General features: G+C 39.3%; 1 protein-coding gene across 1 annotated transcript in view; it reads left to right on the top strand.

The window, feature by feature from the left end:
• MSH3 (mutS homolog 3) overlaps window positions 1–2,510 on the top strand; it is a 108,694-nt gene extending 106,184 nt beyond the window's left edge. Inside the window, exon 24 of the mRNA XM_062600119.1 lies at window positions 1,334–2,510. Within this exon, the coding sequence (XP_062456103.1) occupies window positions 1,334–1,442 (109 nt within the window). The 3' untranslated portion in view covers window positions 1,443–2,510. The remainder of the gene's footprint in view (window positions 1–1,333) is intronic.
• The last annotated feature ends 12,500 nt before the right edge of the window (window positions 2,511–15,010 follow it).

Below are 15,010 nucleotides of genomic sequence, written 5' to 3'. Positions count from 1 at the left end.
CGTTATGTCACTGCGCCGGCTCAGCCCTTCACCATAAATCTCTTTTGTGCGCTTTATAGCTACCTTCGTGCATCTATGTAAGAACCTCAACCTTGCGTCCGTGAAAAATTACAAAATATCAGATGTGTCTGATGACTTCACAGTGCATAAATTTTTCTATTACAAAATTTTTAATTCTTCCAGTTGTTCTGTGAAGCTTATGATAAAAATACTTTCTTTCATATATTCCTCTTTATTTCCTTTGTTGTCAAAGTGTGATGTAAACATCAAAGTATTTTTATGTAGCTCCTACCCAAAAGAGGCATAACCAATTTTAAAATGCGTATGAGGTTTATTGTGGTGTATCTGTGGTAATAAATAAAAACTATCAAAAAATGATGTGTTTTTTTAATCTATGGTTTTATTTTGTATTTTGCTGTGTTTTAAGGACAAAATTGTTAGGCTGATTCTAATATATTGCAATAGTTTTATTGCTTCACAGCATTTTACAGTTGCGTGTTTTATTAAAGAAGAAAAGTACTTGCCTTCTGGGCTGATAAAAATATTTCTTAAGAAGGAGAGAATAAAATATGTAATTTACCATTGAGCCTAAACAGTGAGCATCTGGCCTGCACAGGCGAGGTCAAGTCCCATGGACCAAAGTTCCTTCCTCACCACAGGAACTTAATGGCTTCCTGTCTAGAAATACAGATGTGATCTTGGGAACCAAACTCAGACCTGTACGTAGCAGTATAGTGTGCTATGATGCCCACAGGCCAATTACCTTGTCATTTATTTGTAATTACTTTCATATTATTTAACAAAATCCACTGGGTAATTCCATCCAGTCTTGACATCTTCTCTCATCAGGAATGTGTGCTAACCCATTTTAAATGTCTTATTGTTGTTTATTACAACTCTTAACAGTCTTTCTTAAATCTTAACATACAGAAGCATGTCTATATTAACTGATCTTGAAAATGCAATTTCCCTTAATTTTCTTACGGATTCTAACGGTGCAAATTTATAGGAGAACTGAATGCTGAACATCTGTATCTGTACAAACTAGAATACTGTTTATTTGCCTTCTTGTTTTACTTCTGTTGACTCTTCTGTTTCATTTTGTTTATGCTTCTGATCCTATAGGTTATTTGTAAAATTACATTGACTATCCTAGAGCTGTAATACAAATAGAAGAAAACCTTAACTGATTGTTTACCGTATATGGCTCTCAGTGCTTTGAGCTATGCATACTGCTATTTTTAACTGTGTATAAAATTTTGCAAATGATGGTATGGCTTTCAAGGTTTGAGTTTAAATTACGAAATTGTCCCTGTTTTTTTTTCCCCCCCAGAAAAAAGCTGAAGTCTTTTTCCGAAGTATGGAAAATAAATGATTCTCAGGAACTACAGAAATGGATAAGTGGGTGTGAACCTGAAGATGAAAGAAAGGACAGTTTTTAATTCTCCAAATCCTGCTTGAAAATGGAAGATAGTGGAAATGTAAAATGTAGGTCTGGGAGTAACAGATTCTATCAGAGTTAAATTCTAGATGCATTGAGTTGACTTTTCTACCTTTTGAGAGATAAGAGCATTGTGATACGAAGCCTAGCATCCACTTCCTGATTGTATGTAATTTTCTCCTTCCCCATTACTTTTCCAAAATGTTTTCCCATCCTTCTGCTTAATTACAAAATGTTTATTGGATTAAGCTTATAACATGTTTAAGAAACATGAAAATTATGTTGCTAAATTATTAGGTAATACTTTTATTAATAAAATACTGTCTTTTAGCTTTATTGCACTTTGATTTCTAAAGAAATACCGAATACCATAAAGCAACGTTATTTTTTGTTCTCGTATTAATGCATTTTAAAATTTTCTGTTTTGGTAGAGCACCCGCTATATTTTGTGTGCAGAGAGAATTTAAGAAAGTGAGGGTTGTGTGGCTGGATAGGAGAGTGTCTGCTCTACTGATAACATTAGTGGTGGTGCAACTAGTAGTTTTTAAAGCAAGGGCAGAAAAAATGCATAGACTGGCTTTCCTCTTCCTTTTCTTTCTTCAGTCTCATAAATGCTTGCTTCCTTTTCAGCTTCAGCTTTACTCCTGATTTTGGTCCTCTCTGGCAGAGTCTGGAGAAAGACTTAGAGTAAGTCATGTTAGAATAAGGTAACATCAGGTAAAGCAGGCGGCTCATCAATTTAAACTATGCAATTGGTAATCCCCAAAACTCTGCCAAGTGCAGAGTAAAACTGGAAAAGAGAGAGAGAGAGAGATTTTTTAATTTTTTACATGCAGTGATCAAGTTCAGATTTCAAATGGGAATGTAATTTCTGAATCAGTGTTCCTTCATAGAAGTAAGCAGACTATCTTGCTAAGAAAGAACGGTGGTGTTCAAATACTTGAACTGTAGCAAGATTATTTGTTATAATTTAAAAATACTTTATTGTATGGAAAGAAGTTCAGTGAAATAAAGTATCTTGTTTTTTTGCTCTAAGGAAAAGAATAAAATGGGGTTTTGTCATCTTTGAGACAGATGAACTTTGTTTTATTTCAGTAAATATGAGGGGGTTTGTTTTTTAAGTAATGCACATCAGATGAATATGAAATGATATGGTGCAAGTGATTGATTTAACCTTTCCAATGCAAAGAACTTTTGTGCAAAAATGATACACTACTTTTACCTGTCATAAACGATTGCTAAACTTCACCAAAGATTTTTGTTGAAATTCTCCTTCAGATTGCAGAGCATCCTATAAACAAAGTTTGTCTGCCATTCAAAATAGCAGCCATCAAAAGGAGTATTTCCTTTGAGTCTATGGTATAGTTTTCTTCTCCAGCTCTTCCAGTTTAGATAAATAGTCTTTCAAAGTGTGAAATAGATATGTGTTTGTCCATGCAATATGTTGTGAAACACTATGAATGTAATTCTCCATTATTGATGCACACAGACCCAGGGCATTTGATGTAAAGAACTCTAACCATAATCTTCAAAGAGACTAAATGAACCAGCACTAAATTCCTATATGTGTTAAATATGCTCCCAGAAGGACTCTCTTTGCACTCAAGAGAGCATTCAGACTCTGCTTTGATGAGAAGAAACACCTGGATGCACTGCGGTGTGGGGAGAGAAATGCAATTACGAAAGCAAGTGGATGAGGTATTACTGACTTGCTCGTGCCACCAAGTACAAAGCAAGCCTTCCTCTTAATGTCTGTGATTATGTTGGAAATGACTTTTCATTTTAGTCCTGTTTGGTTCAAGAAGGGAGGTTATCTTGTTACCCAAATAAGGTGATCCCAGTAAAATTTCTCGTAGATATGCAAGCCACAGTTCTATTCACTGCTAATTATTAGCATTCCTAGCAGATAGGTAAAGGCTTGCATGGCCATTTGGGAATGCTCTGGGGTGATGCACTCTGTTGTTAGATAGGTGTTTTTACTGCTGCTTTCAGGATACATCTGTGATGTGCCACAATTCAGATTTAAACCGAGCTCCTTGTGCTGGTGAGGTGGAAAAGCAGAGCTCGTGCTGAGCGAGACGCTGTGCACAGGCTGCTGGCTGGGGCTGAGACGAGCTAAGAGCTCGCTTGTGTACATTTGCGGAGCACTAGATTAGGCACAGTCTAGACAAGCAACTAGAAAGACATTCCTTGTCCCTTGGTAGCTTACAGTATAAAAAGGATATAAAGAAAGAGACCACCTGGAAAACGGAGGAAGGCATTCATTTTGTAGGAGGCTTTTCTTCTTCTCTTTTGCTGTGGTGAAGTGAGACTTCTTTGGCTGTCAGCAGGAGCCTTTCTAAGAATGAAGAGTGGTATCCTGTGGGTAGCCGAATGCCTGTGTTTTCTGTATCTTGAATTCTAGCATACTAAACTTCATCCTAAAAGATAAGTGGAAATACAATTTTGGTAGCAGTATTTTTATCAGAGATGTGCTCCATTTTTAAACCAGAGTAGTCAAAGGCTGGCTGTACGCTGAACTGGGAAGTTTGATCTATGTACTGCTCTCTATCATGTGAAGAAGATTAGGCTGAGGAAGAGTACCCTGTATTTAGATGGATCTTGACTATCCTGGAAATTCTTGTCGGTCTTGAGCTGGCCTTCAAGAAACCAATGTCCAAATCCCTTTATCTAAACATTAATATTTTTAAAAACATGCATTTTACTTTAGTAGAATATTGGCTGCTTTCTGTGCCAAGATGTTACTGACATCATTAAAATTTAATATTGATGTGGAAGAATACAGCTTTGGGTTGTACGTAAAGGTAAAGTCTCCTTGCAAAACTTTTACACTTTACAACTTTTATCCATTTTCTAAAGATTATCAATTTCTTAAGCTGCTTCATTGTTCTCACTTTCCTACTCTTAACATAAAAGTATTAATGCCTTTGTGCATCTTGTCTCAAATACAGTGCCTTAAAATAACAGTGCCACAGGTTAGCGTTGTGATGGAAGAGAAGGAGAGAGGACGGGATCTGCTGTCACTGCCTTTTTATATTTGGTTATATAAGAATGTTGTTATAGAATATGCAAAGCAAAATATGCTATCAGTGGCAATTATCTTTCTTATTGGCATACAACATCTTTCACTGAAGAAACTCTCAAGAGTTTTTTTTTTTGTATCGTAAAGTTTCCCAGATGTATTTATAGAAATGAGATGAATTTACCTACTTACATGAGTTTACAACATGTATAAGTGAATTTAATCACTGTGAAACATCAGCTGAGTCAATTATTGCAATAAGTCTATTCACTGCTATGAAAGCAATATTTATTTATTGAAATTATTGAAAACTATATTGTTCAAATATTTCTACTGTATGTAAAATTTAGTGAGAATGTAACTCAATTATTTTGACTTCTGCTTAGTTCTGATGTAAGCACATGTTTCAGCAGAAGTACAGGCTTGGACAGATTGCACTGTATGGAGAAAAGCAGGACTCTGTCCAACATCTGACTCACGCTTCAGGTTGTTGGGGGCTCTCCCAGATACTACTCAGGGTGACCACTGCGCTCTCCTCTGAAATCCTGGCACCGCTTCCCCAAGTCTTGGGCAACAATCTGAAAAGTAAGTCTGAGCAGCCTATCTCCTTTCCCTGTTTCAGATTTTGGAGCCTATGAAGGGAGTGGGAAGTTCCCATCACCTTTAATTGTTTATAACCACGAAGGCCAAAGCAAGCTGAAATTTACAGTCTCTTATAGCATAACTTTCTAGGCTGTTTTCAAAACTTTCCCTTTCCCCCTACAAAATCTCTGTCTGGCAGTCTGTCTGGCAGTCAAATCTGGATCCAGTATTTGTTAAATCTGAGTTCAGTTCTGGGGACAAATTTGCAGTCTGCCAACCTGAATGACGAATGAGAATAAAGTGTAGGTCTAGAGCCCAAGAGGAAGGGATCAGGGTTTTACAGCTGAGTAAGGATGAATTCCAGATTGTAAAGCAAACTGGTAAGTAATGGTGAATGCAGTTTGGAGATCAGTTATCTGATTCTTTGGCCTGTGTCCATCCAGTGCTGTTGGCAGTTCTTACCTTGTAGCTCTCAGCAGGGAAGCCTTGGATTTGCCCAGCCTGATAGAGTCCTGTGCTACAGATACTGTGTTGCTACAGTTTTAAGTTTCTGCTTGCCTTAGTGATATTATGTATGCCGTTGTAATGTGGCTAAGCAAATTTGGTGTAGAAATCCTCCCCTTGCTTGCAGTAGATAGGTCTCTGAGGCAGGATGATGGCATTTAAACCTCAGTTTTCTTCTTTGTCAGCTACCAGGCACTTGATGACTTCCTGGACTACATTAGAGATTCTTCTCCTTGCCTAGCCATAGAGATAAGAAAGTGTTGGATGTATTGTTAATCCCTTAGTCTCAAAAATCTTTAAAAAGCATTTTCTGATAGTAGTTGTGAGGTGAGTTCTTACAGGCCCATGTTGTTAAGAATAAAATGTTGTCTTAGTCTTAGATAAAGTTGGTTTCAAAGTGAGCTGCAGAAAAAAGGAGGCAATGCCTAAGATACTGTTCAAGGAAAATAAAGGGTTAACTAGATAAATCCAGATATAGCAATCTAGGGAAAAATAGCTGCTCTGAGAGTAATGACATTAGGAAGTAGGACAGTTTCCTCCTACATGGTGCCAGGATTTGTTAAAGAGGAAGTGGGCACTGATTTGATTGATATCTTGGCTATAATATTGTTAACCAGCAGGTACAATATATAAGATGATGAAAGTTGGTGTGAGGCTGTGTCCTGCCGTGAGTCCTTAGGCTGTTGTCCTGAATGTCCAAGCGGTTGGTATGTACAGTATTGGTCTTTAAGACCAGTGTAGTCAAGAGCAGCTTGCCCCAAGTAGTCCTAGGGAGGCAGAGGTGATGCTTGCTCAAGAGATTGCTGTTGTTGCAGCCCAAAGTCATGAAGAAGGAATGGAGTCTAAGGCAGGGTGCATATTGCTGCTTTTTGCAGTAAGAGCCTTTCATCAGTTGGTACTGGCCGTCAGCGCATGAATCCAGCTTCTCACCTGACTTGCACACTGCGCCGTGTAATATGCACGGAGGTAAGTGGAGTGGCCCTGCCTCCCTCCCCTTTCTGGGTCACATATGTGCCTGGTGTTACTCATCACTCAGGAAGGAGAAAGAGTTCTTGCCCCTATCCTCAACCCCAAACAGGCTCAGCAGAGAACAGATTTTAAAATCTCTAAAATCTCAGTCTTTTAAATACATGCCTGCAAAATAATTCCTGTTAGAAACATCATTTTCAAGTATTTATATTCTTTTGAACTTGCAATAAATCTGTAATAACATTTTGACTGCTGTTACAAAGTTTGGTGGAGAGTAAAAGTATTTTTTCATCTCTTACAAAATAAGGTGATTTTTATTTCAAATATTGATAACTGCAATAATGATGAAAAATATTTCTGATTTTTAATGGATTTTTTAACCCGCCTTTTTAAGCAGTCAGGCAATTTTTATGACTACAATATTTTACAAGAAAAATGCCAATTCCTGGAAAAGAAGAGGTCAGAAAGCAAAGCGCTTGACAAATTTTAAATGAATAATCTGTAAGAATGAAGTAGAAGTCAGTGTTGTTTTTTTACTCATAATAATCCAGATATCTAGAGTGACTTAAAACTCAGCGTCCTGAATATGAGATTACTAGAGATAATTGTCTCGCTCTTATGTAACACAAAAGTTTCAGGCAAGTATCTTTTCCTTCTGCCTACATATTGAAGTGTTTCTCTTTGCATATTCCTCTCTGCATAGAGCACTAGAAATTGTCTATCAGCTTTAGAGCATTTCAGAATGTCTCGTGTGTATGAGTACACACTTACAGTTCACGTACAGAGGGGGGAAAAAAGTACAGTGCCATGGTGCTCATCGCTAGCGGCAGAATTGCTGAATGTGTCGCGCAGGGGGCTTGTTTAGGCAGCTGTGGTTCCTGCTGCCCGGCAAGGAGGGCTGAGGGAAGGGTTAGCTCTGAGCTGATCCATCACAGGGGGCAAAACCGTGGATGGGATGCATGGGGTGAATGTGTGTTTTGCATTAAAAAGGCTAAAGAGCATTCCTTAGATCCTGTGCGTAGATGTGCTAAGTTGGGCAGCTTGTCAGCCCCCCTGTGTGCCTAAAACAGCTCACTGTAATCACTGGAAAAACAAGTGCTTAAGTAAGAGAAATCAAAAAGGAGAGAGGAGGGATGCTTGCAGGGAAGGTCTGAAAACAGCGTTTTTGTCTTGATTTAAGTCAGCTTGTCCATCACCAGGGAATGATGGGAATTGCAATTGGACTTTTTTTTCACAAGTGATCTCAAAATAAATACATAGCTTGTAATAAGTACATAATACCAAAGTACACTGAGCTGTTTTTTCTGTATCCAAAACTATTCCAGCTATTTTGACAGGCCATCACACTGCATGCAGTACAGTGTCCAGTGGTACCACACTCTTTCCCAGCTGGCTGGTATCTGTGCTGATTATATTCTCACTGAATAGGTTTTATGCACTGTGTGTGTCAATCTCGCTTCATTGTGGCTCATTATGCAAATATTTCTATATAAAGTCAAATACTGCATTCTGTTTAAGCAAGCGTTATATGTGTGTATATATACATACATATATTTTATATATATATATAGTGGGGAAATACAGGAGGAATAGGTAGGTACATTAAATGATCTAATATTCTGTGCAATTTCCTATTCTTAATAGCTTCCACACAGGAAAAGAAAACTTTGCTAATCCTTTAATCAAGTTTGCAAACTAAAGCAATGTAAGCGTTTGACACTTTTTCTGGAGAAGCAGTTAAGTCTTAAACGTTAAGCTCAAGCCAGTGAGCAGTCTGATATTGTGTGTTGTGTTCAACAGATTAGACGAGCCGGAGCTTTCCTTCCCCCTCTGTCCCTAGCAAGACAGAAGAAATTTCCACCTGTTTCCTGTGTGATGTGTGCAGCACGTCTGCAGCATGCATACAGCTGGGCCCACAGCAGCATGCAGATACTCATCCCTCAGGGTTGCATACAAGAGTGCCTGATTCCTCTCTGGGTCTCTCCAAGTCACCTTTGCATCAGAATATTCTTGCTGTCTTAGTTGCCTGATTTCCTTAGGACATAGTTTTACTCCTCATTTTAGTAGCTCTGACAGACTTTGTGTGCTCATATCCATGCATTGTTTCTCAGCTGATATTCCCTGTAACAGTGTCCTCTGTCATTGCCAGCAATTTTGTTCCTTCCTGATAAAGGTGGAGGCAATTTCTTCACCAAAAAATAAAGAGCATTCTTGATCCTAAATCTAAATGTTCCTCTCTACAGCAGTACCTTGCAACTTTGTCATTCGCCCCCTAGTAACCTAGCTGAAGGCATTTCAGAGAAATCTATAGGAAGTGCTCTGGATTTTTTATTTCCAACATTTCAATGTGAAAATGCTTCAGGACATTTCTGCATTCTGCAGTTGCTTGGGCCAGTTATACTACAGTCTCTTATTCTCTCCCTGTTTCTGCAGAGACCTGTCCACATGCCTCATAATCAGATCCAGGGCTGATGAGACCAGGCACAGTGTAAACAAGCTGTTCTGCTGCAAGCATCTCTTCACCGCAGCTTGACGAATGCAGAACCGTGCGGGTGTTTTCTGCTTACCAGTGTTAAGTTTTTTGCTCTCTGGGTTTTCTTAGCAGAGCCCAAGATCTGAAAGCTTAATCTTCAGGGCCTATTAAAAAGGTTTCCCAAGACTTTAGTGAGAGTTGATTTACGATCTAGATTAGCAACTGGTTTTTTATTTCCCCTGTGTGTCATAATCTCAGCTAGCTTTATCGGTGTAGCTTTGTTTTTAGCTTACATGTTTACTAATGTTTTCCTTCCCTTCCATATTTTTGAAAAGTAGATAGCAGAAAGGCATAGGGAAGGGACAAGGGACTTTCACCCTCTCCACCTTTATACCATAGTCCTTAATACGTTGCTTATCACCATGGTATTGGAATAAAGGAGTATTTGAAATGCTGCTTCCAGCTTTCAGTAGTAAAAAACTCCTCGCTGCAAGATCAATCACTTATACTTCCGAGTCTGAACCTCATTTGGTGTCTCAGTTTGAAATCCACTAATCCCTATGACAATTTGATGGCAAGTAGTCTGGAATATTGCATCAGTTTCCCTTAGTTGACTTGACAGATCTGTGATCGCTGTTACGCTTTCCAGATTTTGCCCTTCGATTCCTCATTGGTGTTCCAGAGTTAAAGGGACAAGACAGTGCAGTGTGTGTACCATCATCTTTTCTGCCTTGCAGACAGCTGCCTTGTCAAGCATGTACTGAAAGTAGATGTTTTGAAGTTGCTATTTTGTTTATCATCTTACTAGGCTGCTATAACAGACCTTACAGTGAAGCTGTGTATTAACATACTAATGTAAATGCTGGGCGTTACAGGGGGAATTGGCTGGACAACAGGAAGCTCAGTGCTGTGGTGAAAAAGGAGCAAAGAAATTCCCAAGTTGATGGAGTGCACTGGAGTTGTATTAGCAAATGGGACATTACTTCAAAGCTTTCTATGTGTAGTCAATAGACTTGGGTACAGCAGTAGTGTTGGAGGGCAGAAGATGGCTGTGGTAGAGATAAATAATGTTAATCAGGTGAGGTTGCTAAACTCTCATCTCTCCCTTACTAGATTTGCAGTGCATTCATTCATAACTCATAGCATGTGGAAGGTAAGTTTTTCCTTAATTAAGATTATGTATCCTAATAGAAAGTTCATGTATTATATGCAGACTGAGTTTCCAAGTGAAAACAGGTTTGCTTGTTAGAGGACCCAGGATGATATTTTAACCTTTCCTTGCTGGCAACGTGAAGCAGATGTTTCAGCATAGTTACGTGTTCTAAACAGAGATAGCAGGTGCGTTTTTTGCAAGGATATATGGTGGTCTTGTGCTGAGGTGAAACTGGTTTTGTCACAGGTTACAAACTAAACCATCTATCAACTGGTCAGTACTTGCCTTAGAGATTTACAAGGTATTTCAAAGAAAGTTATTGATATACCTGAATTGGAAGGAAAAGTGCATTTTTGTTGTCTAACTATTTTTCTTTTAGAAGCTGAGGACTGTATGTTTTATACATGCCTTGTGATTACCTCAAAGCCAGCATTGTAACTAGTTTTGACTTTGGTCCGTATTACACTTGCGAAGAAACTGATATTTATGTAAGAGTTCAAGCTACTTTGGAGTTTACAGTTTTGCCACCTGCAGTGATTCTCCTGAAATAAATGGTGTTGCAAAAGAGCCAAGGATAGATTTAGACCGTTTTGTCCTTAAGGGACGATGCAACATTGTAGTTTTCGTCTTAGGCCGATGTTCTGACACTCGTTCATTCATCACGGGCAAACTGCTGTAAATTGGGGCCTCTGTGGTGGTCTTCCACCACTAGGAAAGTATGTGTGAACCTGCTTTACCCTGTGGGAAAGACCTCGGTTCAATCATGTTCTCCCTTACACCTTTCCCTTCCAGGCCCTGGATATTTTTGGAACCCTTGGCCCATTTTAGCCCCATATCTCAAAGCGAGGCTCCTCACCAGTGTCTGTGGAAGCTGGCAGCTGGCTGGAGGGGAAGAGCCGAAGGAGTCTGAAAGAGCAAGGGACCTGCAGAGGGAGGAGCAGGCCGAGCACAAGCTGTGCTCCTCCTGTGAGGCTGCTGCCGGCAGGCGCTGCAGGGCGCGCAGGCGTTGCTGCCTCTTGCGTGGCCCAGCTGCGGCAGCCATCCCACCGGAGTAGCTGGCTGCGCACGGAGTGGGGGGCCTATGGGGTGGATACGGGCAGGTGCTCTTCTTCCCCGGGCATGGAACAACATGGTAGGAATTTTTCCTGTAGGCACAGTGATGCTCTTAGATGACGGAAGTTTGTATAATCATTTCAGTGTATTGTTTATATACCTTCTGAACCTTATGTTGTCGCCTCTCTTAAAAGCAATTATGTTGAAAATACTCATCATTTCAAGTTATATTCTATCTATATACAACCATTTAAAAATTTCTACTGAGTTTCCTAGCAAACACTACAGCATATATGAGTCCAGTTCAACTTTTTTTTTTTTTTTTTTTTTTTTTTCCTCCCCAGAAATGTCATGCACCATTTTTGGCAGATGTGATGGACATGAGTCAGCTATCTGAACAGAGACAACTAATGCCATTTGAAGTGCCCTGAGATAGCTGTGAGACAGTCAAAAAGCTGGCAGATATGACACAGCATATAGGATGACCCGTATGGGTTTTACCTGGGCCCTTTCACATAGCAGTAGGCAGTTCTGCTGTTGCCTATGCTTGGGTGAGTGAATTAAGCCCAGAGAGACAACAGGTAATGTCCTGCCTGACACTCCATTGCCTGATGGTTTCCCTGGTCTCGTCAGCTCTTTGCTTTAATGAGCAGCTGGTCACTGTTTGCTTAGGCGTCTTGCCACAGCATGGTTGTGGCAGATCTCCTTTTATTCATCACTGACCAACTCTAACCTTCTTCAGAAGGTTACTCCAGTAGCAGTACTGGGATCACTACTGTATGTGCTCAAAGAAGCTCTCACAATGTTGTTTTTAAGACTGACTCTTCTTTCTGATACCTACATTACCATGGTTCATGTTTCTCAAAAAGTAGACCTCTGTCTGAAAAGCTGCATTGATCGTTTATTATGTACTAAAATTCATACTCAGTCCAGAAGACTTGCAATTCTTTTTTTCTAATGTTGTAATATTTCATATCAGCCAGAGGTGTCAAGGATTTAGTCATCCATGTTTTTCAAGTACATTCCAGGCATGTTTGTTAGGCTTAAGTGTCCTTTTATGTTCAACATTCATCCAGGTAAGCAAATTTTCCTATCATATTAAACACGTCCCTGCCTCTTTAAGCTCCTAAGTAGATTCAGTGTGCAGCTGATACATCCATAATATTTTTGAGCATTGCTGCCTGCTTTAAGCCGAGTCATGGACAATATCCACTCCATGGCTTTAGAGACTCAAGATCCCTACAGCTTCTTGAACCAGACTAACAATAATTCCCACTGAAAGGTTCCCTGTCTATTTTGATTGTTACCAAGACTGCTTTTTTCCCATTCACCAGGAATTCATATTGCACTATAAACAAAATATAGTTCAAGGATTATTTTTTATTCTGAACGGTAAGCAGTGTGTTGCTATGTACAAAATGAAAGAGGGCACTTTAATATGACCTCCAAAGAAAATGTAAAACCAGTGTATCCAACTTTCAACCAAGGATTATTTATATATTGCTGCAGCCAACTGTTGGCAGAAGCCTTCACCTCAGACGTAAATAGTAGGTAACAATCTGTCAGTCATCTACTTTAAGAGCAGATATTGTTTGGATAGCATTGGCAGCGATTTTGTATTTGTTCAAACTTGTCAGGGTAAATCTAGGTGGACAGAATAAATATTTTAAACATTCATGTAAGCAACAGCATTATCTACTGTTTAGAGCTCAGAACTAGCATTTGCCATCAGGAATCTAGATTCTCTTTCCAGCATTGCTTTTAGCTGCTCATTCATTTTGGCTTGTCCATGGCTTCATCTCCTCCCTCTTCAGAAATTAAGATAGTGCAATCCTAATTCAGGGTGGCAAAGCAATGAATGTTTAAACTGTCTGTTCTTGTGACATCTTTTGTGAAGTGGAAAAAAGAAACTTATAAAAGTAGTGTACATAGAAGTTAATCAAGTAATTATTTTCAACTGGGATTTAGATTAGGTAAAAGCATGTTATACAGATGAATACTTTCATATTCAACTTCTGTCTAATTTTTTCTCACAGTATTTTTTGTACTGAACAATAGAGGACTGGGACAAGATTTGCACACTGAAGCACAGATTTAAGTCAAAAAGACCCCCTTGCATGAAGGCCAGTGTGTGGGAAAGTAAAAAGCCCAAATATGTATCTCTGGTCTAGTCTCTCCTAAAGGTTCTAGTAGAACATTTTTCCTCTCACCAGCAAGCACAGCAACGCAATGCGCTGTGGCCGTCTAACAGTCAGGAAGACCAATGGTCTTCTCCAGTAGTGCAAAGCAATCTCAAAATAGGAGCAAGATAAAATACAGTTCCTGTGGCATGTGAGATATTTAAAAGAGGGAAGGTGGTCAGGGATATGTGGCTGTTCGTGTCTGATGCAAGGCAGCCTCTGATTCTTGTATCAGAGTGGTTCTGCTGTTGGGTCAGGAGTCTTCCCTTGGTGCAGTGCTTTTGGCAAGAGCTGATGCAACAAGCAGTTTTTGTGTTGAGTGATTTTTGTGCCAGTAGGAATGCATGAACATAGACAAAGTAATATAGGAAGAAAATCCAGTTCAGCTGAGACTTGAAGCCAAGTGATCAGTTGTAACTCAGGGTCAATGGCTTGGTTTGGTCCCAGTGAGGTGGTGAGGAGAGACTGGTAGATGTTACTATTCCTGCTGAAGCATCTTCCCTGGTATCATCTGGTGGGCTGCCTGTCTAAGCGGAGCATGTTTTCTTTTCTGGTAAGCTGCACTCTAGTCTATTTAGCCCCAATGAAATCCTAACAGCCCTTTGTATCCAAGGGCTCTTGGTGTAATGGGTACTTTGCTTCTGTCAGACCTGGGGAGCTGCTGCTTCAAGCCAGAGGAGAAGCCAAGGCAATGTCTGGTCACTTTGGGACACAGATCTGGGCAGAGATGGTGAAATAAGGCATTCAGAGGGCTCAGAGTGCTGCTTAAAGGGTCCTGCTGGCAACTATGTTTTTTGAACAGCAGCTCTGTACTGTTGCAAAGGAGAAGTTTAATATTAACCTTGTTATCTCATTATTTTACATATTCCTACATGAGGAAAATTGTCCCTTTGTTTATAGATTAAAGGGATACTTTATTAGATTTCTAATTTGCATAATTAGAGGTATGATCTGTTTTGTGCATAACATTCCTGCGAGCCTGGCTATTATTTATGCTGTTATATATGTGAATGAAGGCAGGCCTGTCTCCATTCTTTTTATGTTTAAAAAAAAAAAAAGAAAAAAAAAAAAAAGAAAAAAAGAAAGAAAAAGAAAAAAAGTGCCTTTTTTTTTATTATTTTGGATTTGCAGAGAGGTAAGGACATAAAGAAGCAGCTTTTCAAGGCAATAGCTAATAATAACACCTAGTGACTTCTCCCCAGCCCTGGGTCGGGAATTGTGATAGGTGCTGTGTAACATAGACAGCTTTTACCACTAAGAGAAAATAACTGCAGTCTTCGAGTGAACTTAGGCCTACAGTGAAAAATACCGTCTTTAAACAAACTGTTTTGAGAAATTATATATGACTAAATTTCCAAGGAAACGGCATTTGTGAGAGGACGATCAGCTTTCTTTTTATGGACAGTTCTTCAAGGCTCAGAACAACTGCTAACAAGTAAGATGGGAAGGATTTTTCCAGGATGAGCTAGATAGAACAGTCCCATTCTTCCCAGCAGAAATACTAAACTATTTTATCAAAACAGTGTTTAAAAAGGGAACCTGTAACTTTTATTTATTGTGCCTCAGTCTCCTAATGTCATGCATTTAGAGGGAAAGACATTGTCTTTGCTGATCTATTTGGGAGATTTTATTT

The sequence above is a fragment of the Rhea pennata genome, chromosome Z, assembly GCF_028389875.1.
Source record: "Rhea pennata isolate bPtePen1 chromosome Z, bPtePen1.pri, whole genome shotgun sequence".
Taxonomy (NCBI): Eukaryota; Metazoa; Chordata; class Aves; order Rheiformes; family Rheidae; genus Rhea; species Rhea pennata.
Note: the sequence above shows the minus strand (reverse complement) of the source record. Positions and strands in the feature narration are given on the sequence as shown.